The following is a 21340-nucleotide window of genomic DNA, read 5'->3' on the forward strand; positions in this document are numbered from 1 at the left end:
ATACACCTCTCAGTGTACATACACTGAGATACACCTCTCAGTGTACATACACTGAGACATACACCTCTCAGTGTACATACACTGAGATACACCTCTCAGTGTACATACACTGAGATACACCTCTCAGTGTACATACACTGAGACATTCACCTCTCAGTGTACATACACTGAGATACACCTCTCAGTGTACATACACTGAGATACACCTCTCAGTGTACATACACTGAGATACACCTCTCAGTGTACATACACTGAGATACACCTCTCAGTGTACATACATTGAGATACACCTCTCAGCGTACATACACTGAGATACACCTCTCAGCGTACATACACTGAGATACACCTCTCAGCGTACATACACTGAGATACACCTCTCAGTGTACATACACTGAGATACACCTCTCAGCGTACATACACTGAGATACACCTCTCAGCGTACATACACTGAGATACACCTCTCAGCGTACATACACTGAGATACACCTCTCAGCGTACATACATTGAGATACACCTCTCAGCGTACATACACTGAGATACACCTCTCAGCGTACATACACTGAGATACACCTCTCAGTGTACATACACTGAGATACACCTCTCAGTGTACATACACTGAGATACACCTCAGTGTACATACACTGAGATACATACACCTCTCAGTGTACATACACTGAGATACACCTCTCAGCGTACATACACTGAGATACACCTCTCAGTGTACATACACTGAGATACACCTCTCAGTGTACATACACTGAGATACACCTCTCAGCGTACATACACTGAGATACCTCTCAGTGTACATACACTGAGATACACCTCAGTGTACATACACTGAGATACATACACCTCTCAGTGTACATACACTGAGATACACCTCTCAGCGTGCAAACATTGAGATACACCTCTCAGTGTACATACACTGAGATACACCTCTCAGTGTACATACACTGAGATACATACACCTCTCAGTGTACATACACTGAGATACACCTCTCAGCGTACATACACTGAGATACACCTCTCAGTGTACATACACTGAGATACACCTCTCAGTGTGCGTACACTGAGATACACCTCTCAGTGTACATACACTGAGATACACCTCAGCGTACATACACTGAGATACACCTCTCAGTGTACATACTCTGAAAGACATACACCTCTCAATGTACATACACTGAGACATACACCTCTCAGTGTACATACACTGAGACACATACCTCTCAGTGTACATACACTGAGACACATACACCTCTCAGTGTACATACACTGAGATACACCTCTCAGTGTACATACACTGAGATACATATACCTCTCAGTGTACATACACTGAGATACACCTCTCAGTGTACATACACTGAGACACATACACCTCCTTCCTAATTCTATTTAGATAATTATAGTGCCGGGCTCTTGATCTAAGAAACTTCTTGGATCAAACCTGAATGCCTCCTATCCCCCTCTAGTCGCTATATGAGCCCTAATGGTTTAGCGCTTCCCCCTAACTAAAATATGATCAGGCTAAGAATCAAGTCTCTTGATGCTGGTGGAAAACTCTTGATCCAAGGAGTTGGAGTTGCCCTTCTCTTCCTCGGATCAAATCTGATTAGACCCCCCTCCCTGGGCGATGTATGACTCTCACGGGTTTAACGCTTCCACAATAATAATAATAATAATAATAATAATAATAATAATAATAATAATAATAATGATAATAATAATAATAATAATGATAATAATGATAATTTGCAAACTTGTGAACAATACATTTCATTGATATGTAAACCTATATTCTATTATTATTATTGATAGGGAAGCGCTAAACCCGTAGTGCGATATAGCACCTAAGCAAAAGCACAAACGCCCCTTATACTGAGATGAACAGAAACAGGTTCCAGACAGGTTTTTCAAGGGACAACGTTCCGCTCTGCGTCGACTTTGTCAAGCTTCTATACAGGGAAACATCGACACGACACAAGCCTGTTTTGTACCTCTGACTATTTTCATTAGTATGGGTTTTGTAACGAGGAAAAATGTAAACATTAAAATGGCAGGTTGGTAAATGAGACATATGTGCAACCGTTAGGTATCTTTAGTCAGAAACGTTTCGCCTGCACAGTAGACCTTTATAGTTGGAGCCTCGATTACATACTTTTAAGGTGGGAGAACTCTGCCTCGGTACATTTGAACACGGAGTCTAGTACTAGGATTCACAAATAACCTGCACTGTTGAGAGGAACTTTATGACAACATTTCCGTTAAATCCTGAACTAATGTAAAGTTCACTTGGGACTTGAAGCAGAGCGGACCGTAAAGTGATCTTAAGTACGGTTATTTGTGAATTGTTCCAGCCACAGAGCGTAGTGGTAAGATATTTGAGACAAGGAAAAAATAGATCTCAAACGGCTGAAGTGGTTAAAGGTATCTCTAGGGTACCTACCTGTAATGTGGGCGACCTTTCTCCCTCGGTACAGTCGGACACGGATCCGGCTTCAGATTCAGCGACTGAGTTGTACCGGGTGTCCCGGTGTCGTGACCCCAGGAGGTTGTTTTTGATAATCTCTGTCTCGGGTGAGGTACGGCAGGTGGTGGAGAGGGTGGAGGAGGGCGTGTAGCGAGGCGTCCCGCTACTACACGGGAAGAAGAAGTTGGTATCTGCCCGCCCTGAAGCCGGGGAGACCGGAGAGTAGACCGGGGCGGCTGTAACCAGGGCGGGCGGGGAGAATATCGGCGGGGAGTTGGATAGATGTCCAGGGGAGAGCGTGTCCGGGGAGAGGAGCTCGGGCGTGAGGGCGGGGAGGTCCTGTTGGATGTGGGCGTCGTTGGTGGTGGTTCTGTTAACGACGGTGGCCTCCAGGGCTGTGTGGGGCGTCCCCATGGCTGGGGTGTGGGCGGTGGGCGTGGCGTCGCATGCCGCCCCGCCCATCTGAGGCTTCAGCCCCGCCTCCTCCCGCCCACTCGATGACGTCACAATGGCCTCCGAGAGGGACATGGTGGCTAACATTAGGCTCCTGTTGCTTCTGTTGCTACTGTTAAGTATTGCTGCTCTGCTGCCTGTTACTCTCCTCCTGTTGCTATTGTTACTGCTGTTGCAACTCTTGACGCTTCTGTTGCTGCTAATGGTGTTAGTATTGCTTTTGTAGCTGTTTTTCTTGCTACTGTTGCTAATCCGTTGCTTGAGCAGTTGGGGCTGCCGTTGTTATTTGTTCTGTTGAAGGTGAAGGTGGCGCTGCTCACGGCCGCCTGGGAAAACAAAAAAATATATGGATTATATGGTGAAAATCGTGGAGGATGATTTTACACACACACACACACCTACCTACCTACCTACCTACTTACCTGGGACCTACACTGATCTGATTGCTTGGTTAATTAGGCTTAAAGCCTATCAAGTACTCCACATTAAGGTTACATGTCACCTATTCACCACCAGTCAAGAATACTTAATCCCTAAAATAGAGATTAAAAGTAAACTCTCAGTGTATATACACTTAGAAACATATACGTCTCGGTGTATATATCTTGATACGGGGCCAACAATACTGAGCATATCATTACTGATGTCCCGCAAGGATCAGGTAAGGTTGGTCAGGAAACAAGACAAGTGTATCTTGACGCGGGTCTTAGCCATAGGATAACCCGCTGTTGGAGCTTTTGGTCATCTGACCGAGGCCTTCCATTGGTTTACCTGCCCACCCCTTTAAAAATTATGATTATTTCATTTTAGTGCTGTAACATAGAAGTATATTCATTTGCACTATATGTAGGCCACCTGAAGCAGTCATCATCTAACAGAGACCCGAGTCAGGAGATACATGTCTGTTTCCTGACAAAGAAAACAACACCAACAGAATAAAAAAAAAGGAAAATACATGTAGTAAGCATGATCTTTTTACAAGTAGGAGTTTTCAGTGGTTATTTTTGCCTCTTGTGGTTATCTTGTTATCAAACATTGTTGAGTGGTGGTAGGGTCGCCAGTAAAGCGGACGATTATTATCAGGTGTGACCACAGTACTGCTAGATAGTACTGCTCCCTCTCTAGAAGCTCCAGTTTGTAAACAGGTGTCTAACAAGGTTATATACACCTAGAATTATATGTTTTTTTTTTTGAAGTATATGTACACTGAGAGCTTGATCCCTGTTTTACAGAGTACAGTAATCGTGACTGGTGGTGAACAGGTTACGTACAAGTCCATCATTAGGTAAAGTTTGTCAAGAAACAGGACAAGTGTTTCCTGACGCGGGTCTTAGTCATATGACCCACCACTGGAGCTTTTGGTCATTGACCGAGGCTTTCCACTGGCTTACCAGTCCACCACTTTAACAAATAATATTGAATATACCGTCCCTCGTAGTAGAGAATTTAGGTCCCAGTAAGAAACCAAGTATATATCTGGTTTAAATTATACACTAACATGTCGTACATTACAATTTCACACACTAATTACTTCTCTGCTCGTTAATTACCTTCTAACTTGTTAATTACAAATACAAAAGAACACGTATCTCTTATTAATATAAAGCGGCAAGTGAAAAGATCTTAATTAGATTTTACACAACTCCCAAAATTTCTTCTTATTATTATTATTAAAGATTCGCCGGTATTCTCCCGGCCCGGGCCTTTTCCAAGTGGTGGCCCGGCCTTGGCTCCCTCTCTTGGGAGTGTCTGAGACCTAAGTCTCCCATGGGAGGAGGCACAAGTACCTCCTCATCTTTGGGATCAACTGTCCCCAGGCCTAGCTACATTGCCTGTATGGAGAAGCTAGGTCTCTCTGATCTACCATCCCCACCCCAAGGGGGTTATTGGGAATGACAGTCTTGTGAGCTGGAAGCTCGGGCTCAGGCACCTACCCAGGCTACCCTACCCTAGAAGGGCTGGGCATGGTGTCGATCCCCCAAAATTTATTATTATTATTATTATTATTAAAGATTAGCCGGTATTCTCCCGGCCCGGGCCTTTTCCAAGTGGTGGCCCGGCCTTGTCTCCCTCTTTAGGGAGTGTCTGAGACCTAAGTCTCCCATGGGAGGAGGCACAAGTACCTCCTTATCTTTGGGACCAACTGTCCCCAGGCCTAGCCACAAGCTAGGCTTCTCTGGTCTGCCATCCCCGCCCCAAGGGGGCTAATGGGAATGACAGTCTTATGAGCTAAAGGCTCGGGCTCAGGCACCTACCCAGGCTACCCTACCCTAGAAGGGTTAGGCATGGTGTCGATGCCCCCAAAATTTCGCATCAAGTGTTCAATTTAAATATTTTGTAATCATTTTTGTTACTTCGTGAAGGTTGCATGTAGCCTCTTCCCCACCACCAGGAAAAATAATCCCTAAAATAAGCTGCAGGTTGTATTTTTTTTATTAAAATAATGATATTTACTAACAATGGTATATACTCGTGCACAACACAATGTGCAGGCCATCTGTCAGAGTTACATTGTCACTCATAAGTCGCAGGTTATTTGAAAAATCTTCATATTTGATGGGAAACTTTACTATAGCTGGACCATACCGGCAAATCAAATAGAACAGAATAGAATATAGCTGGAGAGTTTGGCTTTGTTAGGCCAAGATTATCTAGTGGGAACAATGCCCCGGACTTTAGAAAAAGTTTTGTGCCTCCAAAAATGATAGATAAAATAAATGTGAGAAAAAATATTGCTAAATTGGACATATATAATTTTTTTTAATTGAATTATTTGTATGGTATACAGTGTGTAGGTCACAATGGATCCTATATATTGTATACAATGTATAGGTCACGATGGATCCTACATCGACACCATGCCCAGCCCTTCTAGGGTAGGGTAGGTACCTGAGCCCGAGCTTGCAGCTCACAAGACTGTCATTCCCATTAGCTCCCTTGGGGCGGGGATGGCAGACCAGAGAGGTCTAGTTTCTCCCTACGAGAAGCTAGGCCTGGGGACAGTTGGTCCCTAAGATGAGGAGGTACTTGTGCCTCCTCCCATGGGAGACTTAGGTCTCAGACATTCCCTAAAGAGGGAGCCAAGGCCGGGCCACCACTTGGAAAAGGCCCGGGCCGGGAGAATACCGGCTAATCTTTAATAATAATAATAATGGATCCTATATGTACACAATGCAGATATTTGTTAATTTGTCTTGGAGAGTATGAGAGTTCCTAGAACTTACAATGAGTTAATCTGTCCCTGGGCCTCTTTGTTCCTGTCCCTGAGCCTCCTTGTTCTTCAAGCACCAGTGAGTCTGGCAGTATGGTAAGACCAGGCTGGGTGCACCTAACACACACTGGTGAGGTGAGGCTGGGGTGCACCCAAAACACACTAATGAGACGAGGCTGGTATAGATCTAACACACTCTGGTGAGGCGAGGCTAGTATAAACCTAACACACACTAGTGAGGCGAGGCTGGATGGACCTAACACACTTTAGTGAGGTAAGGCTGGTACAGACCTAACACACTGGTGAGGTAAGGCTGGCTTGGACCTAACACACTGGTGAGGTAAGGCTGGCGTGGACCTAACACCACAGGTGTTTACTTGCGACCAACATCCGCTGTAAGCCTGAAGGTTACACTATACACACCTTACTAAGTCCTTTCTAAAACGTTCCAAGCTTCTCACCTCGTCTTTCCAATTCCTTCTTCCACAGTATTTGCTAAGACTCGTTTAGCTTCAATCCTGGGCGAGGAATCATGCATGGACAACTCTCCTAGCATCTGCTTCTGTTCACCAAGCAGTAAATATATACCTAGAAGTTAGTTGAATGCTGTGGGTCGTATCGTTGTACAGGAGGACAACTAAAATAAGTTCTCCTGGGTTATTTATCATCTGAACGGAGGTTCATACACGAATAACCCGCACCTAGAGGAGAGAAGCTTATGACGGTATTGTGCCTTTAAATAAAGGTTTCTTCTTCACTAGTTCTTCCTAAGGTTTTCCTATTTTATTCTGTGTAAAAAAACAAATCCATGGAACGAGTGAGGTTTGGACCTAAGGCAAACGAATGCCACTGACCATTGTTTCAAACCCCATCCGTTCCGTGGTTTGTTGGCAATTGTGTTATTGGGATTTTGTGAGTTATTCTGTGTAATTTCTAAAACTTTTCTTAGTTCTTTATAATTGTTTCATCAAAATTAACTGATTATTTTTGCTTTGTTGTTCACTTTCCAAGTGGTAGGAATTTCTTGAGTTCCTCCTGACTGTTGCTGAGGATCTGGTAGGATGCTCGCTCCTTCTGGCCTAGTTACTCGCGTATCCTTGGCTTCCCTCCAAGAGTCCTATCATGAATGTTCTGTCCTGGGTGTACTATCATGTGCAAGCTAATATGGGAGTCTTATCCTGTGTGTACTATCATGAGCATCCTATCCTGCGTGGGCTATTTTGGGAGTCCTTACTTGGGCATCCTATCTCGTGCTTAAAGGACGTCTCCTCCGCCTCAACTTGTAGAATACTGCTGACCCGGTGGCCGACTTGTATGATGTTGACATCTCCTGAAGGAAGTTATGAAGGCAAGTCATATATGCTTGTGAGAGGAGGATGAGGAAAAGAAGGAGGAAGAGGAGGAAAAGATGGAGGAGCCTGAGGAACATACTGGCACTGCTGGATATTCCTTAGAGCTGAGCAACATACTGGCAGTGCTAGACGTGACTCAAAGCTGAGCAACATACTAGCAGTGCTAGACGTGACTCAAAGCTGAGCAACATACTAGCAGTGCTAGACGTGACTCAAAGCTGAGCAACATACTGGCAGTGCTAGACGTGACTCAAAGCTGAGCAACATACTAGCAGTGCTAGACGTGACTCAAAGCTGAGCAACATACTAGCAGTGCTAGACGTGACTCAAAGCTGAGCAACATACTAGCAGTGCTAGACGTGACTCAAAGCTGAGCAACATACTAGCAGTGCTAGACGTGACTCAAAGCCTCACTGCAGGCGGTGTTATCGCAGCTAAAAGGAAGTGGAACAAATATTTCACCTCCGGCTTGACGTTCTCAGGAAGTTTAGAAATTCTAAAATAAATCATCGTAATATATATATATATATATATATATATATATATATATATATATATATATATATATATATATATATATATATATATATATATATATATATATATATATATATATATATATATATATATATATATATATATATATATATATATATATATATATATATATATTATAACTTCCCTATATCCTTTGTGATTCTAAATTTGTACAAATTGCATCCACTGCTGTACGTCCTGATTATGTAATTTTGGCACTATTTTTTATGTATCCCCTTTATTTATTCCCGTTTTCTGTGTGACACACCATACCTCCACTAATTTTATCCCCTCAAGGAAGGTTCCTTGATGTTGGTGAGGGGCTCTTGATTTAGGGAATTGGATCAGTGCTCCAGTTCCCTGAATTAAGCCTGAATGCCATCCACATCCCCCCCAGGCGCTGTATAATCCTCCGGGTTTAGCGCTTCCCCTTGAATATAATAATAATAATAATCCACTAATTTTATGACTTACCAGAAAGTTCAGATTCAGTGCTTACAGCCTATTTTCTTAGGCTGGGATCCTGATGTGAAGTATGTTCATGAATATTAACGATTATTAATTACATATTTCTATATTGGATATTCCATATTATAATTATCACTTATTTATCTTCCTCTCCCCACACTTGAGCGTATTATTTCCTCTCGTCTTGTTGCTTTGCAACTTTCAACATACACAGGAAATATAAAAGAATCCTGTTCACACACCTCGTCTTTCTCTCCTTCTCTTCTACTATATACACCAATTTCGTCATATTCAAATTCTTTATTTCTTTTAGCGTATTCCAATTTTCTCATATTTTTTTCAGTAATATTTTGGTAGCGGTAATTTTCTATAATCTGCAATAAATATTCTCGTGTTAGGCTGCAGTCTTGCATCAAATTTTTTGCTCTGTTCAGAGTACCTCATTAATGCAATTGGTATTGGACTATCATGGGCCGTTTGTAACCAAAAAATTTAAAGGGATGGACTGGTGAACCAGTGGAAGGCCTCGGTCAGATGACCAAAAGCTCCAGCTGTGGGTCATATGACTAAGACCTGCGTCAGGAAACACTTGTCCTGTTTCCTGAAAAACCTTACCTAACCTAACATTTATTCGTACACTGTTTAAAAGCAGATTAACAGAAGGGTCAATAAGGGTCAGTAAGTCTGCGTGTCATCAGTAGCAGGAATGAAGACTGAAAAGATAGATCTGACAGTGTATATACACCGAGAGGCTTACACTGCTAGGTACACACCCCGTGAGTTGCAGCCCTTGTATGTAGTGTGTCATACACACCCCATGAGTTGCAACCCTTGTATGTAGTGTCATACACACCCCGTGAGTTGCAGTCCTTGTATGTAGTGTGTCATACACACCCCGTGAGTTCCAGCCCTTGTATGTAGTGTCTCATACACACCCAGTGAGTTGCAACCCTTGTATGTAGTGTGTTATACACACCCCGTGAGTTGCAACCCTTGTGTGTAGTGTGTCATACACACCCCGTAAGTTGCAACCCTATTATGTAGTGGGTCATACACACACCCTGAGTTGCAACCCATGTATGTAGTGTGTCATACACACCCCGTGAGTTGCAACCCATATATGTAGTGTGTCATACACACCCTGTGAGGTGCAACCCATGTATGTAGTGTGTCATACACACCCCGTGAGTTGCAACCCTTGTGTGTAGTGTGTCATACACACCCCGTGAGTTGCAACCCATGTATGTAGTGTGTCATACACACCCCGTGAGTTGCAACCCATGTATGTAGTGTGTCTTACACACCCCGTGAGTTGCAACCCATGTATGTAGTGTGTCATACACACCCCGTGAGTTGCAACCCATGTATGTAGTACACAAATAACCCGCACATAAAAGACAGAAGCTTACGACGACGTTTCGGTCCGACTTGGACCATTGACAAAGTCCATGTATGTAGTGTGTATTACACACCCCGTGAGTTGCAACCCTTGTATGTAGTGTGTCATACACACCCCGTGAGTTGCAACCCATGTATGTAGTGTGTCATACACACCCCGTGAGTTGCAACCCATGTATGTAGTGTGTATTACACACCCCGTGAGTTGCAACCCTTGTATGTAGTGTGTATTACACACCCCGTGAGTTGCAACCCTTGTATGTAGTGTGTCATACACACCCCGTGAGTTGCAACCCATGTATGTAGTGTGTCATACACACCTCGTGAGTTGCAACCCATGTATGTAGTGTGTCATACACACCCCGTGAGTTGCAACCCTTGTGTGTAGTGTCATACACACCCCGTGAGTTGCAACCCATGTATGTAGTGTGTCATACACACCCCGTGAGTTGCAACCCATGTATGTAGTGTGTTATACACACCCCGTGAGTTGCAACCCATGTATGTAGTGTCATACACACCCCGTGAGTTGCAACCCATGTATGTAGTGTGTTATATACTCCCCGTGAGTTGCAACCCTTGTGTGTAGTGTGTCATACACACCCCGTGAGTTGCAACCCTTGTATGTAGTGTGTCATACACACCCCGTGAGTTGCAACCCATGTATGTAGTGCCTCATACACACCCCGTGAGTTGCAACCCTTGTGTGAAGTGTGTCATACACACCCCGTGAGTTGCAACCCTTGTATGTAGTGTGTCATACACACACCCTGAGTTGCAACCCTTGTATGTAGTGTGTCATACACACCCCGTGAGTTGCAACCCATGTATGTAGTGTGTCATACACACCCCGTGAGTTGCAACCCTTGTATGTAGTTTGTCATACACAGCTCGTGAGTTGCAACCCATGTAGGTAGTGTGTCATACACACCCCGTGAGTTGCAAACCTTGTATTTAGTGTGTCATACACACCCTGTGAGTTGCAACCCATGTATGTAGTGTGTCATACATACACCCTGAGTTGCAACCCATGTAGGTAGTGTGTCATACACACCCCGTGAGTTGCAACCCTTGTGTGTAGTGTGTCATACACACCCCGTGAGTTGCAACCCTTGTGTGTAGTGTGTCATACACACCCCGTGAGTTGCAACCCTTGTGTGTAGTGTGTCATACACACCCCGTGAGTTGCAACCCTTGTATGTAGTGTGTCATACACACCTCGTGAGTTGCAACCCATGTATGTAGTGTGTCATACACACCCCGTGAGTTGCAACCCATGTATGTAGTGTGTCATACACACCCCGTGAGTTGCAACCCATGTATGTAGTGTGTCATACACACCTCGTGAGTTGCAACCCATGTATGTAGTGTGTCATACACACCTCGTGAGTTGCAACCCATGTATGCAGTGTGTCATACACACCCCGTGAGTTGCAACCCATGTATGTAGTGTGTCATACACACCCCGTGAGTTGCAACCCATGTATGTAGTGTGTATTACACACCCCGTGAGTTGCAACCCTTGTATGTAGTGTGTCATACACACCCCGTGAGTTGTAACCCTTGTGTGTAGTATGTCATACACACCCCGTGAGTTGCAACCCTTGTGTGTAGTGTGTCATACACACCCCGTGAGTTGCAACCCTTGTGTGTAGTGTGTCATACACACCCCGTGAGTTGCAACCCTTGTGTGTAGTGTGTCATACACACCCCGTGAGTTGTAACCCATGTATGTAGTGTGTCATACACACCCCGTGAGTTGCAACCCATGTATGTAGTGTGTCATACACACCCCGTGAGTTGCAACCCATGTATGCAGTGTGTCATACACACCCCGTGAGTTGCAACCCATGTATGTAGTGTGTATTACACACCCCGTGAGTTGCAACCCTTGTGTGTAGTGTGTCATACACACCCCGTGAGTTGTAACCCTTGTGTGTAGTGTGTCATACACACCCCGTGAGTTGCAACCCTTGTGTGTAGTGTGTCATACACACCCCGTGAGTTGCAACCCTTGTGTGTAGTGTGTCATACACACCCCGTGAGTTGCAACCCTTGTGTGTAGTGTGTCATACACACCCCGTGAGTTGTAACCCATGTATGTAGTGTGTCATACACACCCCTTGAGTTGCAACCCATGTATGTAGTGTGTCATACACACCCCGTGAGTTGCAACCCATGTATGCAGTGTGTCATACACACCCCGTGAGTTGCAACCCATGTATGTAGTGTGTCATACACACTCCGTGAGTTGCATCCCATGTATGTAGTGTGTCATACACACACCGTGAGTTGCAACCCATGTATGTAGTGTGTCATACACACCCCGTGAGTTGCAACCCATGTATGCAGTGTGTCATACACACCCCGTGAGTTGCAACCCATGTATGTAGTGTGTCATACACACCCCGTGAGTTGCAACCCATGTATGTAGTGTGTCATACACACCCCGTGAGTTGCAACCCATGTATGTAGTGTGTCATACACACCCCGTGAGTTGCAACCCTTGTATGCAGTGTGTCATACACACCCCGTGAGTTGCAACCCATGTATGTAGTGTGTCATACACACCCCGTGAGTTGCAACCCATGTATGTAGTGTGTCATACACACCCCGATATTATTATTATTATTATTATTATTATTATTATTATTATTGTTATTATTATCAACGTATACTAAGCGGTTTCAAATGAAAACATAGAAATTAATAGACATTTATTAGTACGGGCCCAGAAGCTGAAGCTCAACCCTTCCAGGCAGTAAAGGAGGGGTGCCTTCATTCTGGCTAAGGGCTCTTGATCCAAGGAGGTCAAGCTACCCTTCACTTTCCTTGGATCAAACACTGTGACCTCCCATTCCCTCGATCATTGTTCTGTACTTAGGGGTTCAGTTCTTCCCAATAATAATAATAATGATAATAATAATAATAATAATAGTAATACTATTAGTATAAATAATAATAATAATAATAATAATAATAATAATAATAATAATAATAATAATAATAATAATAATAATAATAAAATTATTATTGTACTAATACTAATAATAAGACATAAAATAAGGGAGTAAATAACGGAGGTTACAAAATAGGAAGCCCTGGCTGGCAACACTGGCAAGGGGCCAAGGGAGGGGTAGGTAGGGGGGAAGGGGTAGGGGGGGGTGCCAGCATCATGGCACATCCTCACTTACCCCCCCGGGTGAGGGAGGGAGTGCCAGTTGGCACCCACGTGGGGGTTGTTCCACAGCACCAGCAGTGTCCTGGGTTGGTCATAAGTTTTCCTTCCTGTCACGTGGAAAATCTTGGGTATTGTGGGAAAAACTGATCTCTCACAATTTTCACTTTTTCCCCCTTATTGTCGGCCATCATTTTTTTTACATGAAACATACGTTTTATAATAATAATAATAATAATAATAATAATAATAATAATAATAATAATAATAATAATAATAATAATTACTATTATCATAATTTTTATTATTATTCTGGAATATTCGATGAAATAACTTTCAAAACGAGCTTGGTGCCCGGGGGTATGGGGTAATGTCGCTTAGCTTCGGCTAAGTGCCTATAGTACTTATCTTGGGTCTAGCTCCTTGGTAAAGTACTGTGGACTCTGATACAGAGTTACCAGGTTCGAGTCCTGCTGTGGACGTAGAGACAATGTTTGTAAATAATTTCGCCCGTTTGCGAATTGTTAAGCATATATACATATATACATCATTAACAACACTGTGCTAGCCAAGGATTCGAACCCATGTTGTACTGGCCTGCCTCAGGGTAAACGAGAACCACATGACGCTTTAAACCACAGGACCACCCAGGGTTGGGTGGTCATGTGGTTCTCGCTTACCATGAGGCAGGCCAGTACAACATGGGTTCGAATCCTTGGCTAGTGCAGTGTTGCTATTGATCAATACCACTCGTCCGTGGTTACAATATATATATATATATATATATATATATATATATATATATATATATATATATATATATATATATATATATATATATATATATATATATATATATATATATATATATATATATATACACATACAGTGGACCCTTGGTTATAGCCGATTTTGATTTTGGCCGACTTTTTTCGTCGATTTTTGGCTTTAGTTTTCATTGATTACCTCTGTTTTCGTCGATCGTACGGAATCTGTCCAGTCCCCAGTCACAAGGGAAATTTTCCTGCAATGGTTTAATGAAGTGTTTGGCCCCAGTGTGAAAAAATACCTCCTGGATATGAAATTGCCACTCCAGTGCCTCCTGTTAATGGACAATGCTCCTGCTCAACCTCCAGGCTGGGAAGACCAATTGTCTAAGGAATTCAGTTTTGTAAGAGTGAAGTTTTTGCCTCCTAACACCACCCCTCTCCTCCAGCTCATGGACCAGCAGATCATTGCAAACCTCAAAAAACTGTACACCAAAGCAATGTTTCAAAGGTGCTTTGACATAACCTCGGACTCTGAATTGATGACCCTAAGAGGGTTCTGGAAGAATCACTTCAATATCTTCCACTTCATAGGCCTTATAGATAAGGCTTGGCAAGGGGTGACTTCCAGGACGATGAACTCTGCTTGGAGAAAATTGTGTCCATAAGAAGGATTTTGAAGGATTTGAGGCTGACCCTGTCGATCCTACACCTGTTGTGCAATCAATTGTGGCATTGGGGAATTCCATGGGGTTGGATGTGAGTTTGGAGGATGTGGAAGAGTTGGTGGAGGACCACAATGAAGAGCTAACCACTGATGAGCTGCAAGAGCTTCATCTGCAACAGCAACAGACCACAGCTGAGGAAATTGCTTCAGAGGAGGAGGAAGAGAGATGGAAGAAGGTGCCTTCTTCAAAGATTAAGGAGATTTGTACAGTATGGACTAAAGTGCATTCATTTGTGGAGCAACATCACCCTGAGAAAGCTGTTGCAATCTGTACTGGTGACTTTTACAATGACAATGCCATGTCCCATTTTAGGCAAATCTTAAAGAGATGCCAGAAACAGACCTTTCAGGACAGATATTTTGTGCCACAGGGGTCCAGTGACTCTCAAGCTGGTCCTAGTGGCAGTAAAAAACAAAGGAGTGAAGTGACCCCTGATAAGGACTTGGTACTTAGAGTCCTTGTGGAGGGGGATTTCCCTTCCAAACAATAACCTGTCTTCTCTCTTCCCTCCTTCCCTGCCTTCCTTCCAGCAACAACAGCCTTCAATAAAGGTAAGTGTCATGTTTAATGTTCATTCGTTTGTGCATGTAAATGTGTATTTAATGTAAAAAAAAAATTGTTGATACTTTTGGGTGTCTGGAACGGATTAATTCCATTTACGTTATTTCTTTTTGGGAAAATGGTTTCGGTTTTTGTATATGTATATATATATGTATATATATATGTATATGTATATATATATTTATACATATATATACATTATAATATATATATATATATATATATATTATATATGTATATATATATATTATTTTTTTTTTTTTTTATTATCACACCGGCCGATTCCCACCAAGGCAGGGTGGCCCGAAAAAGAAAAACTTTCACCATCATTCACTCCATCACTGTCTTGCCAGAAGGGTGCTTTACACTACAGTTTTTAAACTGCAACATTAACACCCCTCCTTCAGAGTGCAGGCACTGTACTTCCCATCTCCAGGACTCAAGTCCGGCCTGCCGGTTTCCCTGAATCCCTTCATAAATGTTACTTTGCTCACACTCCAACAGCACGTCAAGTATTAAAAACCATTTGTCTCCATTCACTCCTATCAAACACGCTCACGCATGCCTGCTGGAAGTCCAAGCCCCTCGCACACAAAACCTCCTTTACCCCCTCCCTCCAACCCTTCCTAGGCCGACCCCTACCCCGCCTTCCTTCCACTACAGACTGATACACTCTTGAAGTCATTCTGTTTCGCTCCATTCTCTCTACATGTCCGAACCACCTCAACAACCCTTCCTCAGCCCTCTGGACAACAGTTTTGGTAATCCCGCACCTCCTCCTAACTTCCAAACTACGAATTCTCTGCATTATATTCACACCACACATTGCCCTCAGACATGACATCTCCACTGCCTCCAGCCTTCTCCTCGCTGCAACATTCATCACCCACGCTTCACACCCATATAAGAGCGTTGGTAAAACTATACTCTCATACATTCCCCTCTTTGCCTCCAAGGACAAAGTTCTTTGTCTCCACAGACTCCTAAGTGCACCACTCACTCTTTTTCCCTCATCAATTCTATGATTCACCTCATCTTTCATAGACCCATCCGCTGACACGTCCACTCCCAAATATCTGAATACATTCACCTCCTCCATACTCTCTCCCTCCAATCTGATATTCAATCTTTCATCACCTAATCTTTTTGTTATCCTCATAACCTTACTCTTTCCTGTATTCACCTTTAATTTTCTTCTTTTGCACACCCTACCAAATTCATCCACCAATCTCTGCAACTTCTCTTCAGAATCTCCCAAGAGCACAGTGTCATCAGCAAAGAGCAGCTGTGACAACTCCCACTTTGTGTGTGATTCTTTGTCTTTTAACTCCACGCCTCTTGCCAAGACCCTCGCATTTACTTCTCTTACAACCCCATCTATAAATATATTAAACAACCACGGTGACATCACACATCCTTGTCTAAGGCCTACCTTTACTGGGAAAAAATTTCCTTCTTTCCTACATACTCTAACTTGAGCCTCACTATCCTCGTAAAAACTCTTCACTGCTTTCAGTAACCTACCTCCTACACCATACACTTGCAACATCTGCCACATTGCCCCCCTATCCACCCTGTCATATGCCTTTTCCAAATCCATAAATGCCACAAAGACCTCTTTAGCCTTATCTAAATACTGTTCACTTATATGTTTCACTGTAAACACCTGGTCCACACACCCCCTACCTTTCCTAAAGCCTCCTTGTTCATCTGCTATCCTATTCTCCGTCTTACTCTTAATTCTTTCAATTATAACTCTACCATACACTTTACCAGGTACACTCAACAGACTTATCCCCCTATAATTTTTGCACTCTCTTTTATCCCCTTTGCCTTTATACAAAGGAACTATGCATGCTCTCTGCCAATCCCTAGGTACCTTACCCTCTTCCATACATTTATTAAATAATTGCACCAACCACTCCAAAACTATATCCCCACCTGCTTTTAACATTTCTATCTTTATCCCATCAATCCCGGCTGCCTTACCCCCTTTCATTTTGCCTACTGCCTCACGAACTTCCCCCACACTCACAACTGGCTCTTCCTCACTCCTACAAGATGTTATTCCTCCTTGCCCTATACACGAAATCACAGCTTCCCTATCTTCATCAACATTTAACAATTCCTCAAAATATTCCTTCCATCTTCCCAATACCTCTAACTCTCCATTTAATAACTCTCCTCTCCTATTTTTAACTGACAAATCCATTTGTTCTCTAGGCTTTCTTAACTTGTTAATCTCACTCCAAAACTTTTTCTTATTTTCAACAAAATTTGTTGATAACATCTCACCCACTCTCTCATTTGCTCTCTTTTTACATTGCTTCACCACTCTCTTAACTTCTCTCTTTTTCTCCATATACTCTTCCCTCCTTGCATCACTTCTACTTTGTAAAAACTTCTCATATGCTAACTTTTTCTCCCTTACTACTCTCTTTACATCATCATTCCACCAATCGCTCCTCTTCCCTCCTGCACCCACTTTCCTGTAACCACAAACTTCTGCTGAACACTCTAACACTACATTTTTAAACCTACCCCATACCTCTTCGACCCCATTGCCTATGCTCTCATTAGCCCATCTATCCTCCAATAGCTGTTTATATCTTACCCTAACTGCCTCCTCTTTTAGTTTATAAACCTTCACCTCTCTCTTCCCTGATGCTTCTATTCTCCTTGTATCCCATCTACCTTTTACTCTCAGTGTAGCTACAACTAGAAAGTGATCTGATATATCTGTGGCCCCTCTATAAACATGTACATCCTGAAGTCTACTCAACAGTCTTTTATCTACCAATACATAATCCAACAAACTACTGTCATTTCGCCCTACATCATATCGTGTATACTTATTTATCCTCTTTTTCTTAAAATATGTATTACCTATAACTAAACCCCTTTCTATACAAAGTTCAATCAAAGGGCTCCCATTATCATTTACACCTGGCACCCCAAACTTACCTACCACACCCTCTCTAAAAGTTTCTCCTACTTTAGCATTCAAGTCCCCTACCACAATTACTCTCTCACTTGGTTCAAAGGCTCCTATACATTCACTTAACATCTCCCAAAATCTCTCTCTCTCCTCTGCATTCCTCTCTTCTCCAGGTGCATACACGCTTATTATGACCCACTTCTCGCATCCAACCTTGACTTTAATCCACATAATTCTTGAATTTACACATTCATATTCTCTTTTCTCCTTCCATAACTGATCATTTAACATTACTGCTACCCCTTCCTTTGCTCTAACTCTCTCAGATACTCCAGATTTAATCCCATTTATTTCCCCCCACTGAAACTCTCCTACCCCCTTCAGCTTTGTTTCGCTTAGGGCCAGGACATCCAACTTCTTTTCATTCATAACATCAGCAATCATCTGTTTCTTGTCATCCGCACTACATCCACGCACATTTAAGCAACCCAGTTTTATAAAGTTTTTCTTCTTCTCTTTTTTAGTAATTGTATACAGGAGAAGGGGTTACTAGCCCATTGCTCCCGGCATTTTAGTCGCCTCATACGACACGCATGGCTTACGGAGGAAAGATTCTTTTCCACTTCCCCATGGACAATAGAAGAAATAAAAAAGAACAAGAGCTATTTAGAAAAAGGAGAAAAACCTAGATGTATGTATATATATATATGCATGTGCGTGTCTGTGAAGTGTGACCAAAGTGTAAGTAGGAGTAGCAAGATATCCCTGTTATCTTAGCGTGTTTATGAGACAGAAAAAGAAACCAGCAATCCTACCATCATGCAAAACAGTTACAGGTTTTTGTTTCACAGTCATCTGGCAGGACGGTAGTACTTCCCTGGGTGGTTGCTGTCTACCAACCTACTACCTTATATATATATATATATATATATATATATATATATATATATATATATATATATATATATATATATATATATATATATATATATATATATATATATATATATATATATATATATATATATATATATATATATATATATATATATATATATATATATATATATATATATACACACATATATATATATATACGTATATATATATATATATATATATATATATATATATATATATATATATATATATATATATATATATATATATATATATATATATATATATATATATATATATATATATATATATATATATATATATATATATATATATACACATACATATAATGTACAGGTCAGTTAGCAAGAATTCATTTAAAATTAAGTCCTTTCTTAAATTTTCTAAAACTTAATAATTTTGTACCTATAGAACCTTAGAAAACTTACCTAACCTATTATAACAAACAATTTAATGTAATCTAATCCAACAAAATACCTTGAGAGAGTTCCGGGGGTCAACGCCCCCGCGGCCCGGTCTGAGACCAGGCCTCCTGGTGGATCAGAGCCTGATCAACCAGGCTGTTGCTGCTGGCTGCACGCAAACCAACGTACGAGCCACAGCCCGGCTGATCCGGAACTGACTTTAGGTGCTTGTCCAGTGCCAGCTTGAAGACTGCCAGGGGTCTGTTGGTAATCCCCCTTATGTGTGCTGGGAGGCAGTTGAACAGTCTCGGGCCCCTGACACTTATTGTATGGTCTCTTAACGTGCTAGTGACACCCCTGCTTTTCATTGGGGGGATGGTGCATCGTCTGCCAAGTCTTTTGCTTTCGTAGTGAGTGATTTTCGTGTGCAAGTTCGGTACTAGTCCCTCTAGGATTTTCCAGGTGTATATAATCATGTATCTTTCCCTCCTGCATTCCAGGGAATACAGGTTTAGGAACCTCAAGCGCTCCCAATAATTGAGGTGTTTTATCTCCGTTATGCGCGCCGTGAAAGTTCTCTGTACATTTTCTTGGTCGGCAATTTCACCTGCCTTGAAAGGTGCTGTTAGTGTGCAGCAATATTCCAGCCTAGATAGAACAAGTGACCTGAAGAGTGTCATCATGGGCTTGGCCTCCCTAGTTTTGAAGGTTCTCATTATCCATCCTGTCATTTTTCTAGCAGATGCGATTGATACAATGTTATGGTCCTTGAAGGTGAGATCCTCCGACATGATCACTCCCAGGTCTTTGACGTTGGTGTTTCGCTCTATTTTGTGGCCAGAATTTGTTTTGTACTCTGATGAAGATTTAATTTCCTCATGTTTACCATATCTGAGTAATTGAAATTTCTCATCGTTGAACTTCATATTGTTTTCTGCAGCCCACTGAAAGATTTGGTTGATGTCTGCCTGGAGCTTTGCAGTGTCTGCAATGGAAGACACTGTCATGCAGATTCGGGTGTCATCTGCAAAGGAAGACACGGTGCTGTGGCTGACATCCTTGTCTATGTCGGATATAAGGATGAGGAACAAGATGGGAGCGAGTACTGTGCCTTGTGGAACAGAGCTTTTCACCGTAGCTGCCTCGGACTTTACTCTGTTGACGACTACTCTCTGTGTTCTGTTAGTGAGGAAATTATAGATCCATCGACCGACTTTTCCTGTTATTCCTTTAGCACGCATTTTGTGCGCTATTACGCCATGGTCACACTTGTCGAAGGCTTTTGCAAAGTCTGTATATATTACATCTGCATTCTTTTTGTCTTCTAGTGCATTTAGGACCTTGTCGTAGTGGTCCAATAGTTGAGACAGACAGGAGCGACCTGTTCTAAACCCATGTTGCCCTGGGTTGTGTAACTGATGGGTTTCTAGATGCGTGGTGATCTTGCTTCTTAGGACCCTTTCAAAGATTTTTATGATATGGGATGTTAGTGCTATTGGTCTGTAGTTCTTTGCTGTTGCTTTACTGCCCCCTTTGTGGAGTGGGGCTATGTCTGTTGTTTTTAGTAACTGTGGGACGACCCCCGTGTCCATGCTCCCTCTCCATAGGATGGAAAAGGCTCGTGATAGGGGCTTCTTGCAGTTCTTGATGAACACAGAGTTCCATGAGTCTGGCCCTGGGGCAGAGTGCATGGGCATGTCATTTATCGCCTGTTCGAAGTCATTTGGCGTCAGGATAACATCGGATAGGCTTGTGTTAATCAAATTTTGTGGCTCTCTCATAAAAAATTCATTTTGATCTTCGACTCTCAGTCTGGTTAGCGGCTTGCTAAAATATATTCTAAATAAGGTTACGCTAATTTAATAATAAACAAACTCAATTAAATATATTTTTTTCGTTAGGTTCAGAATGATTTTTGCGAAATTATTGCATACACAAATTTTCACTTGCCTTA

At 42.3% G+C, this 21340-nt stretch overlaps 1 protein-coding gene and 1 long non-coding RNA gene across 4 annotated transcripts in view; one reads left to right on the top strand and one right to left on the bottom strand.

Moving 5' to 3' along the window:
- The window catches only part of LOC128704321 (uncharacterized), a 199288-nt gene that overhangs the window by 177340 nt on the left and 608 nt on the right, over positions 1-21340 (top strand). The gene's annotated exons all lie outside the window — the stretch shown is intronic.
- Positions 1-21340, bottom strand: part of LOC128704320 (uncharacterized) — a 96405-nt gene that overhangs the window by 55181 nt on the left and 19884 nt on the right. For 2 of the 3 annotated variants that reach the window (XM_070103140.1, XM_070103142.1), the window contains exon 2: positions 2447-3249. In XM_070103140.1, coding sequence (XP_069959241.1) covers positions 2447-3010 — 564 coding nt within the window. In that variant the 5' untranslated portion in view covers positions 3011-3249. Of the gene's footprint in view, positions 1-2446; positions 3250-7368; positions 7465-21340 lie in introns of all 3 variants that reach the window. The other variant, XM_070103141.1, reaches the window with a different exon arrangement.

This window comes from Cherax quadricarinatus, chromosome 84, assembly GCF_038502225.1.
Source record: "Cherax quadricarinatus isolate ZL_2023a chromosome 84, ASM3850222v1, whole genome shotgun sequence".
Lineage (NCBI taxonomy): Eukaryota > Metazoa > Arthropoda > Malacostraca > Decapoda > Parastacidae > Cherax > Cherax quadricarinatus.